Source organism: Apodemus sylvaticus, chromosome 9 (genome assembly GCF_947179515.1).
Source record: "Apodemus sylvaticus chromosome 9, mApoSyl1.1, whole genome shotgun sequence".
NCBI classification, from domain to species: domain Eukaryota; kingdom Metazoa; phylum Chordata; class Mammalia; order Rodentia; family Muridae; genus Apodemus; species Apodemus sylvaticus.
In genome coordinates, this window is record NC_067480.1 from 16,809,995 (window position 1) to 16,836,094 (window position 26,100).

At 36.1% G+C, this 26,100-nt stretch overlaps 1 protein-coding gene across 1 annotated transcript in view; it reads right to left on the reverse strand.

Moving 5' to 3' along the window:
- Nucleotides 1-26,100, reverse strand: part of LOC127692929 (solute carrier organic anion transporter family member 6C1-like) — a 123,862-nt gene that overhangs the window by 92,761 nt on the left and 5,001 nt on the right. Inside the window, 3 exon segments of the mRNA XM_052193556.1 lie at nt 4,618-4,736; nt 18,213-18,309; nt 22,521-22,709. Coding sequence (XP_052049516.1) covers nt 4,618-4,736; nt 18,213-18,309; nt 22,521-22,709 — 405 coding nt within the window.

Consider the following 26,100-nt stretch of genomic DNA (forward strand, 5'->3'; position numbering starts at 1 on the left):
TGAGGTTCATTTTTGCATTTTCATTTCTATTCCATTGATTTGCCTGCCTGTCTTTGTACCAATACCATACAGATTTTATCACTATTGTTCTGTAAAACAGCTTGAGGTAAGTAACGGATGGTGATTCCTCCAGAACTTCTCTGATTGTTGAGAATAATTTTCACTGTGGGTATTTTGTTATTCCAAACGAATTTGCAAATTGCTCTTTCTCCCTCTATGAAGAAATGAGTTGGAATTTTGATTGGGATTGCGTTGAATATGGAGATTGCTTTTGACAAGATGACATTTTTACTATATTAATACTGCCAATCTATGAGCATGGGAGATCTTTACATCCTCTGAGGTGTTGTTTGATTTCTTATTCAGAGACTTGAAGTTCTTGTTATACAGATATTTTACTTGTTTGGTTAGAATCACACCAAGGCATTTCATATTGTTTGTGACTATGTTGAAGGGTTTTGTTTCCCTAATTTCTTTCTCAGCCTATTTATCCTTCGAGTAGAGGAAGGTTACTGATTTGTTTGAATTAATTATATATCCATCCACTTTGCTGAATTTATCAGGGATAGTAGTTCTCTGGTAGAATTTTTTCAGTCACTTATGAATACTATCATATCATCTGCAAATAGTGATATTTTTACTTCTTCTTTTCCCTTGTATCCCTTTGTCCTCCTTTTATTGACAAATTGCTCTTGCTAGGATTTTGCTTACTGTGTTGAATAGGTAGGGAGATGGTTGGCAGCCTTGTCTAGTCACTTATTTTAGTGGATTGCTTCAAGTTGCTCTCCACTGAGTTTGATGTTGGCTACTGGTTTGCTGTATATTGATTTTACTATGTTTATGTATGGGTCTTGAATTCCTGATATTTCAAAGACTTTTACCATGAAGGGTAAGGGTACTATAAATTTTGTCATATTATTTCCAGCATCCAATGAGATGATCATGTGTTTTTTTTTTCCCCTTTTACTTTGTTTTTATAGTGGATTTCATTGATGGATGTCTGTATATTGAATCATCTCTGTATCCCTGGGATGAAGCCTACTTGATCATGATGGACGATTGTTGTGATGTGTTCTTGGATTCAGTTTGTAAGAATTTTATTGAGTATCTTTGTAACGATGTACGTAAGGTAAAGTGGTCTGAAGTTCTCTTACTTTGTTGGGTCTTTGTGTTTTAGGTTTAAGCGTAATTGTGACTTCACAGAACAAATTGGGTAGTGTTCCTTCTGTTTCTATTTGTCAAATAGTTTGAAGAATATTGGCATTAGGTTTTCTTTGAAGGTCTGATAGAATTCTGCACTAAAGTTATCTGGTCTTTGGCTTTCTTGGGGGAGACTTAATTACTGCTGTATTTCTTTAGAGGTTATTAGACTATTTATATGGTTTATCTGATCCAGATTTAATTTTGGCACCTGGCATCTGCCTAGAAAATTGTCCATTTCATTCAGATTTTCAAATTTTGTTGAGTATGTGCTTTTATACTAAGATATAATGATTTTTAGAATTTCCACAGTTTCTTTTCTTATATCACCCTTTTCATTTCTGATTTTATTAATTTGGGTACTGTCTCTGTGCCCTAGGTTAGTCTAACTAAGGATTTATATATCTTGTTGATTTTTTCAAACCTCCAGCTCCTGGTTTTATTGATTTTTTGTATAGTTGTTTTTGTTTCTACTTGGTTGATTTTAGACCTGAGTTTGATTATGTCCTGTGGTCTGCTTCACTTGGGTCTATTTGTTTCTCTTTGCTTTAGAGATTTCAGGTGTGCTGTCAAGCTACTAGTGTATGCTTTCTCCAGTTTATTTTTGGAAGCACTTAGAGCTATGAGTTTTCCTCATAGCTCTGAGTTCATTGTGTCTGATAATGTTTGGTATGATGTGCCTTCATTTTAATTAAATTATAAAATGTCTTTAATTTTTTTATTTCTTCCTTGAACAAGTTATCATTGAGTAGAACATTGTTCAGCTTCTATGTATATGTATCTCTCCATTGTTAGGTACCAAATGGATTTAATATATATCTATAGAACATTTCTTCCTAAAGCAAAAGAATATGCCTTCTTCTCAGCACCTCACAGTACCTTCTCAGGATTTCAATGGCACCTTCTCAAATACTGACCATATGATTTGTCTCAACATATACAAGAAGATTGAAATAATCCCATTCATCCTATCAGATGACCACAGACTAAGGCTTGCTTTTAATAATCACAAAGTGTTTTATGGGACCAAGTTAGAAATTTGTGCTAGAATACATAGTAATAATCCAATAATAATATTAATATATATACACACACACATACAATTATACTTTCTCATTTGACATGATCTTACTCCCTGCCATCTCTTACCCTCTTTTTTTCTTCTCATGCAGCCCCTTTGGTCCCTTTATTTCCTACATATTCCTGCTATCACAGCATTTTTCCTGCAAGTGTTAAGACTATTCTTTACATCTGAGTGAAGTGCCTTGGGTAACACATTTTCCTCACCCAGTAATTTGTTGATGCATTTCTAGGCAGGCTTTAAACCATGGTTGTTGTGAATAGTACAGTAGGAGTAATGAAGGTTTCACTTTTTCTGGATGATGTCTAATTGGCACTTCCTTAATGACAGGTACTCTGGGTGGTGAGAGATTGAATCTCTAAATAGTTTCAACTAGCACTTCTCTAATTGCTAAAGTTGATAAATACTTAAACAATTTAGGTTAGTATATAAAGTAGTTGGCTTTATAACTGCTTTTTTATGCATAAATGTCATCATACTCTGTTCTTATGTGTTCTTTCCCTATTGCTCTCCCAAGTCATGACCACCCACCACTGTTGAATCCTCTCGTTGTCTCACACTCTGCTCATATAATATCTCTATTTCACTGCTGTCTATCTTTACTTATGCTCTTTTCAGATTCTCACTTCATCACTTCTCTAGTTGTCAAACCCACAGTAGCCTGCACACATGCACACATAAACATACTACTTACAAGCATATGTTGATACATGAATTTTTTATATTTATATCCGATTTATGGAAGAAAAACATTTGGTATTAGACTTTCTGAATTTTAGTGGTTTGACTTAACATAATTCCTGACTCATGATTTTATTTTTCTTTACAGCTGAATAATATTCTACAGTGTATAGACACTACGTTTTCTTTATGCCATTAAAAAACTGTTTATAAATATCTAAATTAGTTTCATTTTCTATCTATTGTAAATAGTGAGAAAAGATACTCAGCTTCTCAGGCATACCTATGGGAGAGTCATGTAATTAGGCTATATCATAGTTTTATTTTCAGGTTTGTAAAAGATTTCTAAATGTATATAAATTTGTGTGTGAGAAAATATGTGCACATGAGCAATTTCCTGTGGATCCCCCAGGTACAGGTAGTTGTGACCACACTCAGGTCCTCTGCAATTGTAATATGCATTCTCAACAGCTAAAACATTTCTCCAGACCCAGATCTTCTGAATTTTTTTGAAGAAACCTCCAGAGTAACAACAGAAGTTTATATTGCCATGAGCACTGAGGAAAGGTTCATTTTTCCTCACATTCTCATAAGCATTAATTCTCTTGAGGACAGCAGTTCTGACAATGATGAAATGGAATTTTAATGCAGGTTAAATTTGCATTTGCATAATGGAAAAAGATACCAAATATTCTTCAAATATTCATTGTCTATTTGTGTTTCTTTAAAAACTGATTATTTAGCCAGATGTTGATGACACACACCTTAAGTCACTGCAATTGGCAGGGAGAGTCACATGAGTCTTTGAATTCAAGAAAGGCATGATATGTGGAATGAATTCCAATATAGCCAGTGCTACAGAGTAAATCCTAAAAAAAGAAATGAACTCCAGCGTAGACTCTGTTTAGATTTCCTTGATGGAATGGTTTCAGTTATTTCCACAATGTTTGTGTATATTGTTCTTTCATCTTTCATTTCTATTTATTTATATTTTAAGAATTCAAGCTGAACATTCATACTTTTCCCTGACCCCTTTTCCTCTTTCCTTGCTTACTCTTGCCTTCGTCACTAGTAAGTCCATTTCTTCAGTGGCATTAGATCCTACTTTGTAATTTCAGTATGTATTAAAGACTACTGAAGCATCTGTACTCATGGGCTGAATAACGACTGAGTATCAGTTCTTAAACAGATATTGTTGGATTAGCTGCACCAGAGCTTGTAAGACATTCTAATGAAATATATATTTATGACCATACATATATGAATCACATAGTCATAATATATATGAATATATACAGAGAGATTCATTCAATCAGTTCAGTTATAATAGAGAATGTGACTAACAATGGCTAAATAGATTTAAGCATACATTCATATTTAAAAGCATCTAAGCAATTTAAATATAATGGGATAATACAAAGAAACAATGAGTAACACAAATATATATAAATAAAAATTTAGCTCATAAATATAATATTGGTATGTGATCCTGCTTGATTTCATAAAAACCACAACAATGACAATATTCCCTTTTCACAGAGCAATACCAGGAGGAGTATGCTTTTACTCATTTTGAAATTAGTTTATCTGTATTTTGAGAATGGGAACATGGGGTAAAAAATACTGTGACTAATTATATTTCTTTTTATACTCACCGGGTAAATTAGATGGAAAACAGAGCAGCGGTAAAGTTGTAAAAAGTGAGATTGAACCAACAAAAATGAAAGATTTCCACCAACCACTCTGTAATATTCGAAACCTCTGAACATGTCCACTTTACAGAGAAAGAGAAAATTTCAGTTAGGAACTTTTATTTAAAAAAAATCATAATTTGGTGGTAGAATTTTTTGTTTATTTATATTCACTTATAATTTATCACTATTAGTTTGGCTACTTTGTTGACAATAGTTGATTGTTAGCATTCAATGTTACGGTTTTGTTTTTCCTCCCATCAGTGTCTCACTTCCCCAATTCCATTTTCAGTGATATGACTCAGGTAGCAAACAGCCCTGTCTGTTCCTATTTTAGTAAGTGATTAACTATATCAAAGGCCAAAAAATTTTCACATAACCATATCAATGGTTATAAAAATGGTTAGATCAATATCAACAGTGTCGACTAAGAAGGACCACTTGGAGCTCCCAGAGACTAAGGCACCAATCAAGGAGCATGTATGTGCTTTTTCCTGGCCCAGGCAAATATGTGGCAGAGCCCTGCCTTTCTGGCCTCAGTGGGAGAGAATGTGCTTAATCTTGTAGAGAAGTGTGGCCCCAGGAAAGGGAGGTGCTGTGGAGAATGTGAAGTAGAGGTGTGTGTGGAGCACCCTTTTAGAGTCAAAAGGATGGGGGATAGGGAGGTAGGAACTCTGGAAGTGGGACAAGAAGGGGCCAATATTTGGAATGTAAATGAATCAATTAATAAAAACATGTTATGGAAAAATCAACTGCTCTTCCAGTTAAACCTCAAAGAAAGTATCAGAAGAGTCAAGTACACTCAAGAATTATAGAGGTTATAATCCATCCCTGCAAGAAGGATTGATCAAGGATTGATTAAACAATGGCAATGCCTTTCCACTACAGTTAAGAATGGAAAGTGAGTAACAACTCTCTGCACACTTACTCAAGAGAGCTCTTCTGTCTTAAGCCAAGTAGCTGGATAAGGAAAAGAAATAGAAAAACTATACATAGGAAGAAGGGAAACTGATTTATTTAAAGATGATAATATATTATACTTAATACATCCTGAAGACTCACTGAGATGTTCTGAGAGATTATCATTATAAATAACTTTGGCATGGTAGTAGGATAGAAAATTGGCATATAAAGATTAATGACTTTCCTAGAACCAACAATGAGTATACTAAGAAAAAAATATCAGAAAACACCCACATTAAAGGGTGAAACAAAACAAAAATAAAAAACCTAGAGGATAACTTATTAAAGTAAAAGTGTATGTTTTCCACCATCCTCAGTAGGTCAAGTACACTAGGAAAACGGTTCAGAATTAGAGAAGAAATAAAGGAAAATAATAAAAGATGTAATGTCTTCCATGTTCATGGGTTAGGAGAATTAATATTGTGAAAACTGACATATTTTTATTCTATAGTCTCTTTTTATTGTTCAGACTTTATCCTCCTCCAAGTCCACATTTTCTGATTCCATTCTGTTGTGAGACATCTGGGTTGTTTTCAGCTTCTGGATATCACAATAAGGCCACTATAAACATAGTGATCACGTGCCTCTGTGGCATGGTGAGGCATCTTTTGGATATATGCCCAGGAATGGTAGAACTGAATCTTCAGGTAGATCCATTTCCAATTTTCTGTGGAACCTCCCAATTGATTTCCAGAGTGGTTGTACCAGGTTGCAATTCCCATCAGCAGAGGAGGAGTGTTCCCCTTTCTCCACATCCTGGCCAACATCAACATGTTCTGTCAGCTGAGGTTTTGGTCTTAGCCATTTTGACTGGTGTAAGGAATCTAAGGGTCATTTTAACTTGCATTTCCCAGAAGACTGAGGGCTTTCAATATTTTCTTAAGTGCTTCTTAGTCATTTGAGATTCTTGTGTTAATTTTTTTTGTTTAGCTCTATACCTCTTTTGTATTGGGTAATGTTTGGTTTCTTGGGAGGTTACTTCTTGAGTTCTTTACATAATTTGGTTATTAGCCCTCTATTGTATGTGGGGTTAGTGAAGACATTTTCCCAATCTGAAGGTTGTCGATTTGTCCTATTGACTATGTCCTTTGCTTTACAGAAGCTTTCCACTGTCATGAGGTCCCGCTTATCATTTTTTTTCATCATAGAGCCTGATCCAAGGGGGTCCTGTTTAGGAAATTTCCCTCCCTTTGCCAAAGAGTTCGAGGTTCTTTCCTACTTTCTCTTCAATTAAGATTCAGTCAATGTACCAGGTTTTTTGTTGAAGTTCTTGATCTACTTTGACTTGAGCTTTGTGCAGGTGGAAAAATATGGCTCTATTTTCATTTTTCTACATTCTGACTGCCATTTATTGAAAATGCTTTCATTTTCCATTCAATATTTTCAGCTCTTTGGCAAAGAGCAAGTGTCTAAGTGTGCGGTTTTATTTCTGGGTCTTCAATCCTATTCCATTGATCAGTGTGTCTGTCTCTGTATCAATACTGTGCAGTTTTTATCTCTAGTGATCTGTAATATCACTTGAAGTCAGGGATGGTGATTCCCGCAATAGTTCTTTTATTGAAAACAGAAATATTACTGCATTGTATGTAAAGACACAATTCAATACTTAGCACATGCTGGGGACATTATTTCCAGAATTAGAAGAAATATCCTAATATTCAAATGCAGACACAAACACCCTAAATAGTCAGAGTCTGAGGAAATGCAATGCTCGAGAAATCTCAATATTGGATCTTAAAGTTCACTACAGATTCACTGTGCCAAATATTGCATGGTATTTGGGAAGAAATAAGCATATGAACCATGAAATAGAGGTGGTGAGAAACTAAAGCTATACTGCAGATTATGAATGAAAGGAGAAATCACACGCTGGAGAAAAGACAGCTTCTTTAAAAACTGGTTCTGGGGAAAGTAGATGCCAATATGTAGAAGATGAAAGGAGATCTTTCTCTCTCACTCTAAAATTCAGTTAAAATGAAACAAAGGTCCTAATCTATAATCTGCAAATTTGAATCTTGCAGAGAAAAACTAAGCGAAGAGAGTCCAGGGCAGAGGATTCCATCACACTGCCCAGTGCGGGTTCTTCTCTCATCTCCTGAAGCTCTTCCTTCACATTCTTAGGATATCATTTGTCTTTCTCACTAATTTTTCATTTTCAAAAAGCAACAGTGCATCATCAAACTTGCTATGCAGTATTTTTAATTGATGTGATAGTTAACATATTTGTGTATTTACTAAATTTAAGATAGTTATTAATTTTATTGCTTTAAATTACAGCATTACTTCTAAGATCATAAATGCCCAATGGATAAGGTTAATATTATTATAATATATTACTCCAGATTTAAATAATTATATTTAGCTATGAGTTTTACATTTTAAATTTTTACTCATTAATCTCAGTTTTAGCCAATTACTTTATTATTTCTTTTACAAGAGATTTTGATTTCTTCCAAACAATCTAATAGTGAGGACATAGACTTTTCCATGAAAATTTTTGTTCTTTGACTGCTTGGTATTGCTCTGACTAACAAATACATTCATTCACTTGGCTTAGATGTTACTTCTTCAGGAACCAAACAGATACTGGAGATCATCGGAGACATCGAGCCTCATGGACTGAATAACTGATTTTCCATAGACAATTATCAGTGGATGATCAGGAACATATAAATATATAGATATATACATATAACATCTAATATATAATATTTATAATATATTTTATATAATAGACATGACATAAATGTACACATGTATATATGTGTGTATGTGTGTAAATATATATATATATATATATATATATCACAGATGTACTATGGATACAGATATACAGATATATAAACATAGAGATACACTATAACCTAGAGAGCACTAAAACAATAGGTAAATAGATTTGAGTATATTTCAAAATAAAATACAACTGTGCATATTAAAGATGTGCTACACATGAGTGTAGGTCCAAGGACAAATTATGTGAATAGTCCATTCATATTGGTTATTATATGGGTAGATTATCTTATATCAATTTGAATTCTAACTTATTTCAACGAATATTTTACTCATTGCAATATTTACATATTATTATACTAGTCATTTATTCCAACTTGATTACTTTATAGAGTGCATATCAAATTTTTTCAACTTTTCATGCTTGCATGCATGTGTATGTGAATGTGCATTTTTTAAAAGATTCAATTTTATTTAATGGGAAATTTGATGGACATTTTCTTTCTTTTTTTTAATATATATTTTTATTTTCTATATTTCTTTGTTTACAATCCAAAAGCTTTCCTCATTCCCAGTTCCCCTCTCCTCATATGTCCCATAAGTCCTCTTCTCTCCATCCATTCTCCTATCTTTCCCCCTCCCGTTTCTCTGTCCTGGTACTCCCCTACAATGCTGGATTAAGCCTTTCCAGAATTAGGGCCCTCTTCTTCCTTCTTCATGGGAATCATTTGATATGCTAATTGTATCTTCAGTATTCAGAGCTTCAGGGTTAATTAATATCCACTTATCAATGATTGCATTCCATGTGTATTCTTTTGTGATTGTGTTACCTCGCTTAGGATGATATTTTCCAGTTCCATCCATTTGCCTAAAAAATTCATTAATTCATTGTTTTTAATTGTTGAATAGTACTCCATTGTGTATATATACCACATTTTCTGTATACATTCTTCCATTGAGAGATATCTGAGTTCTTTCCAGCTTCTGGCTATTATAAATAAGGCTGCTATGAACATAGTGGAGCAGGTGTCCTTATTGCATGCTGGGGAGTCCTCTGGGTATATGCCCAGGAGAGGTATAGCAGGGTCCTCCAGAAGTGTCATGTCCAGTTTTCTTAGGAACCGCCAGACTGATTTCCATAGTTGTTGTAACATCTTTCAATCCCACCAGCTGTGAAGGAGTGTTCCTCTTTCTCTACATCCTCCCCAACAACTGCTGTCTCCTGAGTTTTTAAACTAAGCCATTCTGACTAGTGTGAGGTGAAATGTCAGGGCTGTTTTGACTTACATTTCCCTAATGGCTAATGAGCATTTCTTAAGGTGCTTCTCGGCCATCTGAATTTCTTCAGGTAAAAATTCTTTGTTTAAGTCTGTACCCCATTTTTTAATAGGGTTATTTGGTTCCCTGAGGTCTAACTTCTTGAGTTCTTTGTATATATTGGATATTAGCCCTCTATCGGATGTAGGATTGGTGAAGATCTTTTCCCAATTTGTTGGTTGCTGATTTGTCCTTTTGATGGTGTCCTTTGCCTTACAGAAACTTTGTAATTTTATGAGATCCAATTTGTCAATTCTTCATCTTAGAGCATAAGCTATTGGTGTTCTGTTCAGGAAAATTTTCCCTGTGCCTATGTCCTCAAGGGTTTTCCCCAGTTTCTTTTCTATTAGTTTCAGTGTGACTAGTTTTATGTGGAGGTCCTTGATCCACTTGGAGTTGAACTTAGTGTACTAAGGAGGAGATAAGAATGGATCGATTCACATTCTCCTGCATGCTGACCTCTAGTTGAGCGAGCATCATTTGTTGAAAAGGGTATCTTTTTTTTCCACTGAATCTTTTCAGCTCCTTTGTCGAAGATCAAGTGACCATAGGTGTGTGGATTCATTTCTGGTCTTCAATTCTATTCCATTGGTCCACTTGCCTGTCACTATGCCAATACCATGCAGTTTTTAACACTATTGCCCTGTAGTATTGCTTGAGGTCTGGGATACTAATTTCTCCAGAAGTTCTTTTACTGTGGAGAATAGTTTTAGCTATCCTGGGTTTTTTGTTATTCCAGATAAATTTGAGAATTGCTTTTTCTAACTCTGTGAAGAACTGAGTTGGGATTTTGATGGGGATTGCATTGAATCTATATATTGCTTTTGGCAAGATGGCCATTTTAACTGTATTAATCCTGCCAATCCATGATCAGGGAAGATTTTTCCATTTTCTGAGGTCTTCTTCAATTTCCTTCTTCAGTTCTTGTCATATAGATCTTTCACTTGTTTGGTTAGAGTCACACCAAGATACTTCATATTGTTTGTGGCTATTTTGAAGGGTATCATTTCCCTAACTTCTTTCTCGGCCTGCTTATCCTTTGAGTATAGGAAGGCAACAGATTTGCTTGAGTTGATTTTATAACCTTCCACTTTTCTGAATTTGTTTATCAGCTGTAGGAATTCTCTGGTGGAGTTTTTTGGGTCATGTAAGTATACTATTATGTCATCTGCAAATAGTGATAATTTTACTTCTTCCTTTCCAATTTGTATCCCTTCGCCCTCCTTATGTTGTCTAATTGCTCTAGTTAGAACTTCAAGTACTATATTGAAAAGATATGGAGAGAGAGGGCAGCCTTGTCTAGTCCCTGATTTTAGTGGGATTGCTTCAACTTTTTCTCCATTTAGTTTGATGTTGGCTACCGGTTTGCTGTATATTGCTTTAACTATGTTTAGGTATGGGCCTTGAATTCCTGTTCTTTCCAAGACTTTTAGCATGAAAGGATGCTGAATTTTGTCAAATGCTTTTTCAGCATCTAATGAAATGATCATATGGTTTTTTCTTTGAGTTTGTTTATGTAGTGGATTGCATTGATGGATTTACATTTATTGAACCATCCCTGTATCCCTGGGATGAAGCCCACTTGATCGTGGTGGATGATTGTATTGATGTGTTCTTGGATTCAGTTGGCAAGAATTTTATTGAGTATTTTTGCATCGATATTCATAAGGGAAATTGGCCCGAAGTTCTCTTTCTTTGTTGGATCTTTGTGTGGTTTTGGTATCAGTGTAATTGTGGCTTCATAGAACAAGTTGGATAGTGTTCCTTCTGTTTCTATTTTGTGTAACAGTTTGAAGAGTATTGGTGTTAGGTCTTCTTTGAAGGTCTGATAGAATTCTGCATCTTGTCCCATGCTTTTTTTGGTTGGGAGACTTTCTATGACCCATTTTATTTCTTCAGGGGTTATGGGCCTGTTTAGATGATCTATTTGATCCTGATTTAATTATGGTGTTTGGTATCTGTCAAGGAAATTGTCCATTTTCTCCAGATTCTCCAGTTGTGTTGAGTATAGGCTTTGGTAGTAAGATCTGATGAGTTTTTGAATTTCCTCAGTTTCTGTTGTTATATCTCCCTTTTCATTTCTAATTTTGTTAATCTGGATACTGTCTCTGTGCCCTTTGGTTAATCTGGCTAAGGGTTTATATATCTTGTTGATTTTCTCAAAGAACCAGCTTCTGGTTTTGTTGATTCTTTGTATGGTTCTCGTTGTTTCTACTTGATTGATTTCAGCCCTGAGTTTGATGATTTCCTGCCTTCTACTCCTCCTGGGTAAAATAGCTTCTTTTTGTTCCAGAGCTTTCAGGTGTGTCATTAAGCTGTTAATGTATGCTCTCTCCATTTTCTTTTTGGAGGCACTCGGGGATATGAGTTTTCCTTGTGTCCCATAAATTTGGGCATGTTGTGTCTTCATTTTCATTGAATTCTAAAAAGTCTTTGATTTCTTTATTTCTTCCTTGACCAAGGTATCATTGAGTAGAGTATTGTTCAGTTTCGATGTGTATGTGGGCTTTCTGTTGTTTTTGCTGCTATGGAATACCACTTTTACTCCATAGTGATATGATAGGAGGCATGGGATTATTTCGATCTTCTTATATTTGTTGAGTTCTGTCTTGTGACCAATTATATGGTCGATTTTGGAGAAGGTACCATGAGGTGCTGAGAAAAAGGTATATTCTTTTGCTTTGGGATGAAAAGTTCTGTATATATTTGTTAACTCCAATTGGTCCAAAGCTTCAATTAGTTTCATTCTCTCCCTGTTTAGTTTCTGTTTTCCTGATTGGTCCATTGAGGAAAGTGCAGTGTTGTAGTCACTCACAATTATTGTGTTAAATGCAATGTGTGCTTTGAGCTTTAGTAAAGTTTCTTTTATGAATGAGGTGCCTTTGCATTTGGAGCATAGATGTTCAGGATTGAGAGGTCTTCTTGGTGTGTTTTTCCTTTGACTAGCAAGAAGTGTCCCTCAGTGTCTCTTTTGATGACTTTAGGTTGAAAGTCAATTTTATATGATATTAAAATGGCTACTCCGGCTTGTTTCCTGAGATCATTTGCTTGTAAAATTGTCTTCCAGCCTTTTACTCTAAGGTAGTGTTTGTCTTTGACACTGAGGTGTGATTCCTGTATGCAGCAAAATGTAGGATCCTGTTTATGTATCCAATCTGTTAGTCTATGTCGTTTTATTGGGGAATTGAGTCCATTGATGTTAAGAGATATTAAGGAATAGTGATTATTACTTCCTGTCATTTTTGTTGTTATCTTTTATATTTGATTGGTTATCTTCTTTTGGGATTGAGGAAAGAAGGATACTATCTTGCATTTTCCAGGGTGAAGTTTCCCTCCTTTTATTGGTGTTTTCGTCCTATTTTCCTTTGTAGGGCTGGGTTTGTGGTAAGATATTGGGTGAACTTGGTTTAGTCATGGAATATCTTGGGTTTCTCCATCTATGGTGATTGAGAGTTTTTCTGGGCATAGTAGTTTTGGCTGGCATTTGTGTTCTCTTAGAGTCTGCATGAGAGCTGCCCAGAATCTTCTAGCTTTCCTAGTCTCTGGTGAGAAGTGTGGTGTGATTTTGATAGGTCTTCCTTTACTTGGCCTTTTTCTTTTATTGCCTTTAATATTCTTTCTTTGTTTAGTACATTTGGGGTTTTGATTATGATGTGACAGGAGGTATTTCTGTTCTGGTCCAGTCTGTTTGGAGTTCTGTAGGCTTCGTCTATATTCATGGGCATCTCTCTCTTTAGGTTCGGGAAGTTTTCTTCCATAATTTTATTGAAGATATTTGCTGGCCCTTTAAGTTGTAAATCTTTACTCTCATCTATGCCTATAATTCTTAGGTTTGGTCTTCTCATTGTGTCCTGGATTTCCTGGATGTTTTGGGTTACAAGCTTCTTGCATGTTGCATTTTCTTTAACTGTTGAGTCCATGGTTTCTATGGTATCTTCAGCATCTGAGATTCTTTCTTCTATCTCTTGTATTCTGTTGTTGATATTTGCATCTATGTCCCGTGATTTCTTCCCAAGGTTTTCTATCTCCAAAGTTGTCTCCCTTTGAGATTTCGTAGTTGTTTCTACTTCTGAGTTTAGATCCTGGATGGTTTTTCTTAGCTCCTTCACTTGCCTGTTTGTGTTTTCCTGTAATTCTTTAAGAGATTTTTGTGTTTCCTCTTTCATGATCTCAGCCTGTTGACCAAAGTTCTCCTATATTTCTTTAAGTGATTTTGCATTTCCTCCTTATTGGCTTCTGAATTCTCCTGAATTTCTTTCAATGATTTTTGTGTTTCCCTTGTAAGGGCTTCTAACTTTTGATCCATTTTCTCCTGAATTTCTTTAAGAGATTTATTTATGTCCTTCATGTGATCCTGTAACAGCATCATGACCAGTGATTTTAAATCTATATCTTTTTTTTCTGGAGTGTTGGTGTATCCAGGACATGCTGCTAATGGAGAATTGGGTTCAGATGTTGCCATATTGCCTTGATTTCTGTTATTAACATACCTGCATTTGCCTTTTGCCATCTAGTTCTCACTGGTGGTAGTTGGTCTTGTTGTCAATGCTGGACTCACCAGTGCAAGCTTCCTCTTCGCAGCTGGTCTCCGGGTGCCCAGCTGACCTCCTGCACTACCTGGAGACTGGGTTCAGTGGCCCAGGCTGTTTCTGTTCCCGAAGTGGAGGCCTGAAGGCTCCAGCCAGAGGCCTCAGGGCTGGATCCTCTGCTCTGCAGGGCCTGACTCACCAGAGCGTGCTGCTTGTGCCCAGCCGGCCTCTGGGTATACCGCTGGCCTCTTGCACTTCCTGGACATGGGGTATCATGGCCCAGGCTGCTCCTGATTCCGAAGCAGAGGCCTAACGTCTCTCCTCAGGGCTGGATCCTCTGCTCTGCAGGGCCTGACTCCATGAATGTGCATGTTATAGGAGGAGGTTAGAGTTCAAACTGCAGATTATACTTTCTATCAGGTGGGACCTGATTTTAATAAAAGGTCTTCAGCATTGGTCTCCAGCACCTCTGTACAATAAGACATCTTGCTGGCCCTAATTTAATAATACTTTTAATATGATTATTTTTGCCATTTACTTTCCAAAAATTTTAATCAAGATGTTTATTTCTCTGAGTTTGTAGTCAGTTTTACTATTTAAAAGCTAGACATCACTCTAGAATCATCTTTGTCAAGGTTCTATTTTGAAGGTTATGTGGGTTTTAGACAATGCAATGGATAAACAAATGTGAACATTCTCAATAAAGTACGTGCAACCTGAATACAAGATCATGTCCACAAGATTGTCTGTCATGATCAGGTAGGCCTAGTCCTATAGATGCAGATATCATTCCATATTCTTAATTCAGTAAATATACTTAACTACATAAGCAGACTTAAAGACAAAAATTATGCGATCAATACCTTAGACACAGAAGAGGACTTTGACAAACTCAATATCTCTTTATGATAAAAGACCTGGATATTCTGGACATAGAAGGGACCTACGTCAACATAGCACAGGTGATTTACATCAAGCTCATATCCAAAATCAACTAAATGGAAATAAACTAAAGAAACTGTCACTAAAATTAGAACCAGGAACAAAGGACTGTTTCCATAATTACTCATTTTAGTACTTGAAATCTAACGTAGAGGAGAAAGACAACTGAAGGAGATCAAAGGAATACAAATACAAAAGGAAGACTAACAAACGATATTTAATTTCAGATGTTATGATTTTCTGAATGAAGGAGTTTAAACACTCAATGAGGAAATGTCTACAACCAATAAGCAAAAAAGAAGGAAACAAAATAAAAACAGAAAATTCAGAGGCCTTCCTATATACAATTGAAAAATAATCTAAGAAAGAAATAATCAAACAAAATATTTCACAACAGCCTCAAAAAACACATTGAGTAAAAACTATGTAATAAACAATATATTTAAAAAGAACAGAAGATGGGATCAGAAGGACTAATGTAGTGGAAGTAGACATTCTAATATTATTAAAGTGCATATTTAGCAAAACTCATTAAATTTCCAAAACCATTCTTTGCAAATAGAAACAAATTCAGTTCCATATGAAGACATGTGTGAAGACACAAAGATACACACAAAACAATCCTGAATGGTGAAAAAATTGCTGATACTATCACCATCTCTGAATTCTATTTTTAGAAGAATCTAACATAGCAAAAACAGCATGGTATTAGCACAAAAACAGACACATTGATCAATGGAATCAACCTGAAGATTCAGACATAATTCTACATGTATGGGTACTGAACTTTTTACTAATAAGCAAAAAATATATTCTGGAGAAAAGCTTACCTTCAAAAATGGTGGTGGTAAAAGTGGATGACTGCAAGTATAAAATGCAAACAGACCCAGAACTATCTCTCTGCATGAAACTCAACTCTAAGTGGATCACTGACATTCACATAAAACCAGATATGCTGATCCTCAGAGAGAATAAAGTGAGAAATAGTCTTGAACTCACTGACACAAGAGAGAACTTTCTGACAGGATTCCAATAGCAAAGGCACTAAATCCAAACACTAATTAATGGGATCTCATGAAGCTGAAAATAAGGCAAAGCAAACAGAGTATCTTTCAAGCAAAACTGCAGCCGAAGAACAGTTAAAAAGCAAGTATATGTACTCTTTGGTTGGTGGACTAAACCGAAGTACACATGGAGGGACACATGGCTCCAGCTACATATGTAGCAGAGGATGGCCATTTCAAACATCAATGAGAGGAGAGGCTATTAGTCCTATGAATGCTTGATGCCCCAGTATAGGGGAATGCCAGGTCAGGAAAGTGGGGGGTATGGTGGTAAGAAGGGGGAGGGGGTGGTGTAGGGGGGTTAAATGTAAATAAAGCAAATATCTAATAAAAGGTTAAAAAAGCAAATATATGTCTGATAAAATGTTAGTAGCTACAGTATATATGGAACTAACACAATGAGCATCAGAAAATAACCCAATTGAAAATGATGTACAGAACTCAGCAGAGAATATCAAAAGATAAAATATAAAGGGTTGAGTAACACTTAGAAGAAATGCTTAACAACTTTATCTATCAGGGAAATGCCAATTAGCACTACTTTGATATTTTAACTCATAAGAGTCACAACAATTAAAATCAATAAAACAAATGATAGAACATGATTAGAGTGCATACTGGTACAGTCAGTATAGAAATTAGTTTAAAGGTTCCATCAGGAAGTTGAGAGTCAATCTACATCAATCTAATTATACTACTATTTGAAAAATACCAAAAGAACTCTGGTAATGTAATAATTGTTCATTTACATTCACTGATTCTATGTTGTACAACATGAATAACCCCAGAAGTTAGGTACCCACCAAGGTGCAAGCAAGAACACAATATTTCAAGGAAACAGAACACAACACAATGTTATTGACATTTAAGTATGATACTAGTATGGGAGGGACAAAGTGGTATAGGTAAGAATACAAATGCACAGGCAAAGGAAGAAATATAGGGGGCAGAATCTAACACTGAAGTCCTTTTCAAATCCCACATGAAAATATACCACATTTAATTTATTCCTGGGATGTGATGGCATAAGACATCTAGCTGGAACATTTTCTCAAATAATTTCCCAATTATTTCATGAATCTATTTGAATTCTTTTTATAGAAGTATTTATTTCTAAGCTTCTACAGTAGTGAAGTAGTGTCTTTCCATAGGAGACATGATGTTATGTCATTTTTCTCATTCATTCGGAAAAGAGAAGAAATGAAAACAACACTCACAGAAATGAAAATCAAAACAGACAAGCAAAAGACCAATAAGACAAACAATAAATCAGAAAACAAAACAAAAAGAAAAAGTAAAATTCAACTGGGCTGTGGTGGCGCTTGCCTTTAATCCCAGCACTTGGTAGGCAGAGGCAGGTGGATTTCTCAGTTCCAGGAGGCTGGTCTACAGAGTGAGTTCCAGGACAGCCAGGGCTACACAGAGAAACCCTGTCTCAAAAAAAAAAAAGAAAAGAAAAGAAAAAGAAAAAAGAAGAAAAGAAAAAAAGAAAGAAAAGAAAAAGAAAAAGAAAAAAAGAAAAAGAAAAAGAAGAAAAAGAAAAAGTAACATTCATCAAAAAAACCCATTGAGTTCATTTTTTTATTGACTAAAAACCCTAGCCATGGGACCTATATGTGGTTAAATGTAGTGACAATCTGCTGTAGAAAACATATTGTCCCTAGGTATACAACATCACTGGGTAGGGAAGTAAGGGAAGTAGCTGGGAGGAGTTTGGTGCAAGGACTGTATGAAAAAAATCTTTTAATTAAATAATAACCTTCTAAGTATAATAGACATGTTACTGTTGTGGTGTATTGAATGAGTATTGCATGTTTTTAACAACAAAACAAAAAAATCTATTGGTGTTTTAAGTTTTCATAATGATTATATTTCAAACAATAAACATACAAATGCACAGTATAATTGTACTTTTGTTTACACATCACCCACAGTTTAATACATTTGCTGTGTATTATTCAACAAGTGCTCTATACAGCATAACCTAAATAGAATAGTAGATAGTATGACTTACACTGCTTTCATAGCTTTTTTCACAGGCAACTGAAAATTTTTTACTCCTATTAGAAAACCCAGAATGTATCCTAATGTTTGTGCAGCATCTGCAGTAGCTGAAAGAGGAACACAGAACAAAAAGGCTTAACAATCATACTGGGTCATATAAAATAGAAATGAACTATCTTAGTGATATCAATGTTTTTCATGTTATTCTTTATTACTTGGTAGAAAAATGAGTAGAGACAGAGAGGAAGAAATAGGAGCAGGTGAAAAATAGGTGATTGACAAAATTGTATATATTTCTGGAATTTATTCTAGCAAGTTTCAAATTAATGTGATAAATTCATGCACGAGTTGATGATATTCTTATAGTTGATGCTAATCCTGAGACACAGTTGCTATTTTTTTGAGAACAATGAGTGTGCTCTGATAGGACTCTACATTGCTTGAGTTAGAACTGTTCTTATAATCTGAATCATGTATTTTACTCAGTACCTAAAGATTGTGAACATTAATTGTACCTAAAACAATGACAGAGATCCATCTAACTACTTACTGACAGTACCACTGTGTGGCATAGCCTTTTATTTAATCACGTATCAGATACTTCTATAATTTAATTAACTAAATTTAATAACTTAATTTTATCTTAATCTATATATTCAATGTAGCATGAATATATTTCCTATATTATATCACTATGGACATTATCAAAGTAAATATAAAATAAATTTATGATTTTAAAATATTATCCAACTATTGATCTACCTGTCTGTCTCTATACCAATACAATCCGGTTTTTATCATTATGGCTTTATAGTACAGCTTGAGGTCAGGGATGGTGATTACCCTAGAAGTGTTTTTATTGTAGAGAATGGTTTTTACTATACTTGGATTTTTGTTATTTCAGATGAATTTAAGAACTGCATACTTTATCCGCGTGAAGCACTGAGTTAGAATTTTGATGGGGGATTGTAAAGAATCTGTGGATTGCTTTCGGCAAGATGGTCATTTTTACGATATTAATTCTGCAGATCAATTAACATGGGAGATCTTTTTATCATCTGAGAAGGAAGACCAAAGTGAGGATGCTACAGAAAAAAATAATCAAGGGAGTTAATGGGTTAGAGGAACTTTGAAGAGAGGAGGGAGGGGGGCAGGATCAGGATCAGGTATGGCTGAAGACAGAGAAGTACTGAGGGTCAGGAAATTGAACAGAGGTATGTATCAATGGGGCATGTGGAACTGGAGGTAGCCACCAGAAGGTCCCAGAAGCCAGGAAAGCAAAAGGCTCCCAGGATCCAGTGGAGATGACATTCCCAGAATACCCAACAAAGGGAAGAGAGCTGTAGAGACCATATTCAGAGGTTAGGCATGGCACCCTATTGAGGGATGGGGCCATCTCCAAAGTTTTCTATCTGAAGGAAAAATATATGTCTGAAGGAAAAGTATAGCAGAGACTGAAGGAAAAGCAATCCAGAGACTGCCCCCATTTGGGGATCCATCCCATATCCAGCCACCAAACCCAGACACAATTGCTGATGCCAAGAAGTGCTTGCTACAGGAGCCTTATATAGCTAACCTCTGAGAAGCTCTGCCAGATTTTGACCAATGCAGATATGGATTATTGCAGCAAACCATTTGACTGATCATGGAGATCCAAATGGAGGAGTTAGGGGAAAGACTGTAGGAGCTGAAGGGGTTTGCAACCCCATAGGAAGAACAACAGTATCAACCAAGCTGAATAATGCCCTCCCCCCCAAACTCCAAGGGATTAAATCACTAATCAAAGAGTACACTTGGAGAGACCCAGGGCTCCAGCTTTATATGTTGCAGAGGATAGCCTTATCTGGCATGGATGGGAAAGGAGGCTCTTGGTCATGTGAAGGATCAATGTCCCAGTGTAGTGAAATGTTAGGGTGGTAAAGCAGGAGTGTGTAGGTGGGTGGGGGAGCATCCCCATAGAAACAAGGGGAGGAGGATGGGATGGGGGTACATGGAGGAGAAACAAGGAAATGGGATAATATTTGAAATGTAAATAAATAAAATATCCATTAAATACTTTTTATTATTATTAAAAAAAGAAATGTCCAACATCCTTAGTCATTTTGCAAATGCAAATCAAATGGACCCTGAGATTCTACCTCATTACAATCAGAATGGCTAAGATAAAAACAAGCAGGTGACAGCAGATATTCATGAGGACGTGAAGAACAAGGAAAACTTCTCCATTGCTGGTGGGACTAAAAACTTGTAAAACCACTTTCAATATCAATCTGGTGTTTCCTGAGAAAATTGGAAATAATTCTACCTGAAGACTAAGCTATACCACTACTTGACATATACCAAAGTGATGCTCCGACATACAATAAGTACATGTGCTCCACTATGTGCAAAGCAACCTCAGATGTCCCTCAACAGAGGAATGGATACAGAAAATGTGTTACATTTATACGTTGGAGTACTACTTAGCTATTAAAAACAATGACTTCATGAAATTCCCAAGCAAATGGATAGAACTAGAAAATATCATCCTGAGTGAGGTAACCAGACACACACACACACACACACACACACACACAAAATACACATGGGATATACTCACTAATAAGTGCTTATTATGCCAAAACCTTTTCAGAATCTCATGATAGAACGTACAAAACATATGGAGCTTAAGAATAAGGAAGACCAAAATGTAGGTGCTTCAGTGCTACTTAGAACTGGGAACAAAATAGACACAGGAGGTAGAGTGATGGAGGGATCTGGGAGGGAGATGGGAAGGGGAGGGAAAAAGTAAGTGGGATCAGGCATTGGAAAGGACAGAAGTACAGAGTACCAGAAAATTGAATATAAACATGCAGCATTGGGGGATGGAGAATTGGTGGTAGCCACTAGAAAGTCTCAGTCTCTGGGGAAGCAAAAGGCTCCCAGGACCCAATTGTGATGACTTTAGCAGAAATAGACAACCAAATGAAGAATCAACCTATAGAGACCACCACCTGTAGATAGACATGGCCCCCAATTAAAGGATGGGGCTACCCAATAAGCTCAAAATTTTTTCCATTTGCTAGTGACTTTTTTCTATATTCTTTGTTTACATTCCAAATGATTTCCCCTTCCCTGTTCCCCCCCTCCCCATACGTCCCATAAGCTCTCTTCCCTCCACCCATTCCCCAATCAACCTCCTCCCACTTCTCTGTACTGGTAATCCCCTACATGGCTCAAAATTTTTAATCTTGACATGTTCCTATCCTAAGGAAAACACAGAAAAAAAATGTAACAGATATTGAAGGAAAGGCCATCCAGAGACTGCCCCACTTAGGCATCCAGTCACCTGCAGACACTAAACACCCACACTGTTGCTGATACCAAGAATCTCTTGCTGACAGGAGCATGATATGGCTGTTTTCTGAGAGGTTCACCAGCACCTGACCAATACAGATGCAGATACTCACAGCTGGACTGAGCCCACAGACCACAATGGAAGAGCTTGTAGAAGAGCTGAGGGTTCTGAAGGAGATTGCAACCATCCAGCTGGACCACCCAGAGCTTTCAGGGACTAACCCACCAACCAAAGAGTACACATGGAGGGAACCAGGTACATATGTAGCAGAGGGTGGCCTTATCTGACATCAATAGGAGGGGGGCAGGCTTGAAACCACAGCATAGGGGGATGCTAAAGGGATAAGGTGGGAGTGGCTGAGCTGGTGGAGGAGCACCCTCATAGAGGCAGAGGGGAGTAGGGAGAGGGGTTATGGGAAGTAGAGTTTGTGGAGGGGTAACCAGGCAGGGGAATGTCATTTGAAATTTAAATAAAATGATTAATAAAAAAGAAAAAATGATATCTAACATGTCTATGAAAATAATTCTTCATTTTTGCCTACCAGGATCAGAATCTATTACCAGTTTCCAGATAGATTATTTGGGATTGAATAAATACTTATTTAATGCAGGACACAGTTTCATAAAAAAACTGTAAAATGAAGAGATGATACTCTGCAGTTATCTCCTTCTCCCTCCCCCCTTGGATCCCTCTCTATCCTCACCTTGATACTCCATTTCCCTCCCCACTGTTTCAGGGAAAGAGAACCAGATGTTCTAATGCCACTTAAAACATTCTGATACTTTCTATTCTTGTAAAACGCTTCAGTGTCATTTAGATGGCTTAACTAGTGTTCTTACTCTCATGCATCAATGTGATTTTGAAGTTATAAAACCAAGTTGTCATTCATTAGTACAGTGTCATCAATACTTACCTATCAGTTAAATCACACAGAAATCTGATAATTACTCAAAATGGGCCATATATATTTTAAAAACTTGCCTACATGTAATCCAGATGAAAGTGTTGGAACATGGTCAAAAATGAAGGTTATGGCAAGCAGATAAAGTGGAACCCCTGCTATTCCATGGAGCAACTGCCCGAAGATGAGGAGATAGATGCATGTTGATTTTTGTGGTACTACGGTTGCCCCACAAACGTTAGGTTTTTTTCCTTCCTCACACAAATCCTCTAAAAAAAAAGAAATATGTTATACTGAAGTGAGTTCAAAATTAAATGTACAATTAATTTTCTGTTGCTATCAGCACCAGGCTTTTCTCATTAGATTGTCTCATTAGACAATCAATTCCTCATTATATTCTAAATAGAAATAACACATTAAAAGAAAATGAGTGGGAATACTGGAAGAGATATACAGATTATGAAATGGTATAGTTATGTATATGCACAAGATGCCATGTACACAGATATTCTTATATTCATGCACAGTTTTACATGCTTAATTCATATTGCACTCATTTTCCAATATTTTTCATCCTGTTATTCTGGCATTTGTCTGCAGAATAACAGCAACTTGCAATGCCCTGAATAGTTCACCATCTGAGTATAATTTCATGGTCCTTTCTTTAGCAATCTTTAAATTACATATACACTACTTCTAAGATTAAATAATTTTCTATTTTAGACTCTTGAGGTCCTATAATGTACTATTATGGTTTGTATGTGAAATACCTCTCTAAAGTCTCACAGATTCAATATATCATTCCCTGTTGATATTATTTGGAGAGTTCCTACAAGTGTGAGAGAGAGACTGAGGCACCTCCTGGTCTCCAAAAGGAACATCTTGTTCCAGATCTTTCCTGTCTTTACTCTGCTTTGTTCCACCATGAGGTCAACTGGCTTCCTTTACATACTCCCAGTGTTCTGCCTGGCCATGGCTCAGAGTCTATGGAGCCTAGCAACCATGGAGGGAACACTCTGAAACCATGAATTAAAAAGACATATTCCCTACTGCTGTTTTTTTTCTAACCTTTTTACACAGCAACCTGACAACTAAGTGTACATCGGATTATAAAGGCAAAGTATTAAATGATAAAGATTTCCTTAGGCATTCTGCGGTCAACAATTTTATTTTAAAACCATATGGATCACAGGTAATTTCTTAATTTTCTTACTCACATGGTTATAAGGTTTGTGTATTTATACTTGTTAGTAGACTGGCAGAACTAAGCATATAATAGTAAACCATAACTATTATGAAGATCTTGGGTAAAATTTGACACATGTTTGCAAATGTTTTGTAGAAAATAATACAGTGAAAGTACGACTTTTATAGTGAATGAAATGGCATTTGGTGTAGTTTGTTTGAAACAATACATAACTCATTGTAAAGTGGAAAGATACACTAAAATTATGATTTAGCTTATCATATAACTCCTTTGTTTTTAAAATACATTCTGTGTTCAGTGGGTATTAGTTAAGACATTTTCATACATGTGTGTAATATTCCCATGGATGTCATATCTTTTCTCTTTCTCTCTGCCTCAGATTCCCACTGATAGCTTCATATTTGCAATGTGGTCCATTTACTAAATTCATAGACTTATTTTTTTTTAATGGTTCAGTGAGTTGTGTTAGAATTGTTTACCGGAAAATGAGATGTGTTATTTGTAGGATTGTGGACCATGCTTACCTTGCCAGGTTCTCTTCTCTCTCTCTCTCTTCTCTCTCTCTCTCTCTCTCTCTCTCTCTCTCTCTCTCTCTCTCTCTCTCTCTCTCTCTCTCTCTCTTTATCTCTCTCTTCCAGTAAAACACACATAGCTATATGTCCATCTACAGGAATGCATGGGGAGATAATTTTCCATCTTTGATAGTGTGTTCACAGAAGCTATCTCAGGTAACTGATGTGCAGGCAATCCCTGCTTCCTTGAGTTCAAGACTACAATGGAGTGTTCATGCCTAAGTTCAGTGTTTTACATGACTTCTCACACCTGCAGCCCATCAAGCTCTTTCCTTCTTCTGCCTCCTCTTCTGCATTGTTATGTGGTCCTGGTGGAACCCAATTTTGACTGAGCATTTACTAGTCACTCTTACTTAATTCTTATTTTTCTCATCTTTCTAGCTAATGTCTTTTAGTATGCAATCCAAATAATCCTTTAAAACTACTTTTGGAATGATCCTGTTAACTCTCTCAGTGGTCTTGTATATGTTTTTTTTTTTTCTGTAAGTATCATTAGCCCTTCTTTGATATATTCTGTCTTTTACAACATGTAAACTCTTAGTTAAATTACAAACTTAGTCCAATTATGAATTTTCAAGATCTCTAGCTAAACTTTGGAGCTGATGAAAAACAATCGATGTTCAAAAGCCTATTTGACTTCATGTTGAATAGACTCAAGAAATTCTTTCAGGTTCATGACAGTCATAAAACACCTCCTGAGCTCATTCATTTCTGTCTTGTTTTAGAAACTTGAGCTTAGTACACAAGTTACTCTTTTTTTTATTCAATATATTTTTTATTTACATTTCAAATGATATCCCCTTTTCTGGCCCCCACAAGTTACACTTAAGGATCATATTTCTTAACTTTCCACTGGCTAATCCTTTTGAATATTAACAAAAAATAATTCTCCATTAGAAAATTGTGTATTATAAGTTACTTAATATCCAAAAAACATAGAAATCTCCAAATGACAAACTATTAAGAAGTGGGGTATGAGTCAGAATGGCTAAGGTCAAAAACTCAGGAGACAGCAGGTGTTGGCCAGGATGTGGAGAAAGAGGAACACTCCTCCACTGCTGATGGGATTGCAAGATGGTGCAACCACTTTGGAAATCAGTCTGGCGGTTCCTCAGAAAACTTGACATGACACTTCCTGAGGACCCGGTTATACCACTCCTGGGCATATACCCAGAGGATTCTTCAGCATGCAATAAGGACACATGCTCCACTATGTTCATAGCAGCCCTATTTGTAGTAGCCAGAAGCTGGAAAGAACCCAGGTGTCCTTCAATGGAGGAATGGATACAAAAAATGTGTTATATTTACACAATGGAGTACTATTCAGTCATTAGAAACAATGAATTCATGAAATTCTTAGACAAATGAATGGAGATGGAGAACATCACACGGAGTGAGTTAACACAGTCTCAAAAGATCAATCATGGTATGCACTCACTGATAAGTGGATATTAGCCTAGAAACTTTGAATACCCAGGACATAATCCACAAATTAAATGATGTCCAAAAAGAATGGAGGAGTGGCCCTGGTTCTGGAAAGACTCAGTGCAAGAGTATAGGGGAATTTCAGAACAGGGAAGCGGGAAGGGGTAGATCGAGGAACAGGGGGAGGGAAGAGGGCTTATGGGACTTGCGGAGAGTGGGGACCCAGAAAAGGGGAAATCATTTGAAATGCAAATAAAAAATATATCAATTAAAAAAAAAGAAAAAAAGAAGTGTAGTGTGTTCGATACTACAAATTCAGATTAAAGATCTAATTTAAAACGCATAAGGTTTAATTTTAGCAAATAACATGAGTTATGTTAATGACGTGACACAATTATTCTACCATTTTAACTGAAATTCATTTTGAAGTTGGCCAAAGAAATGTATACAAAATCA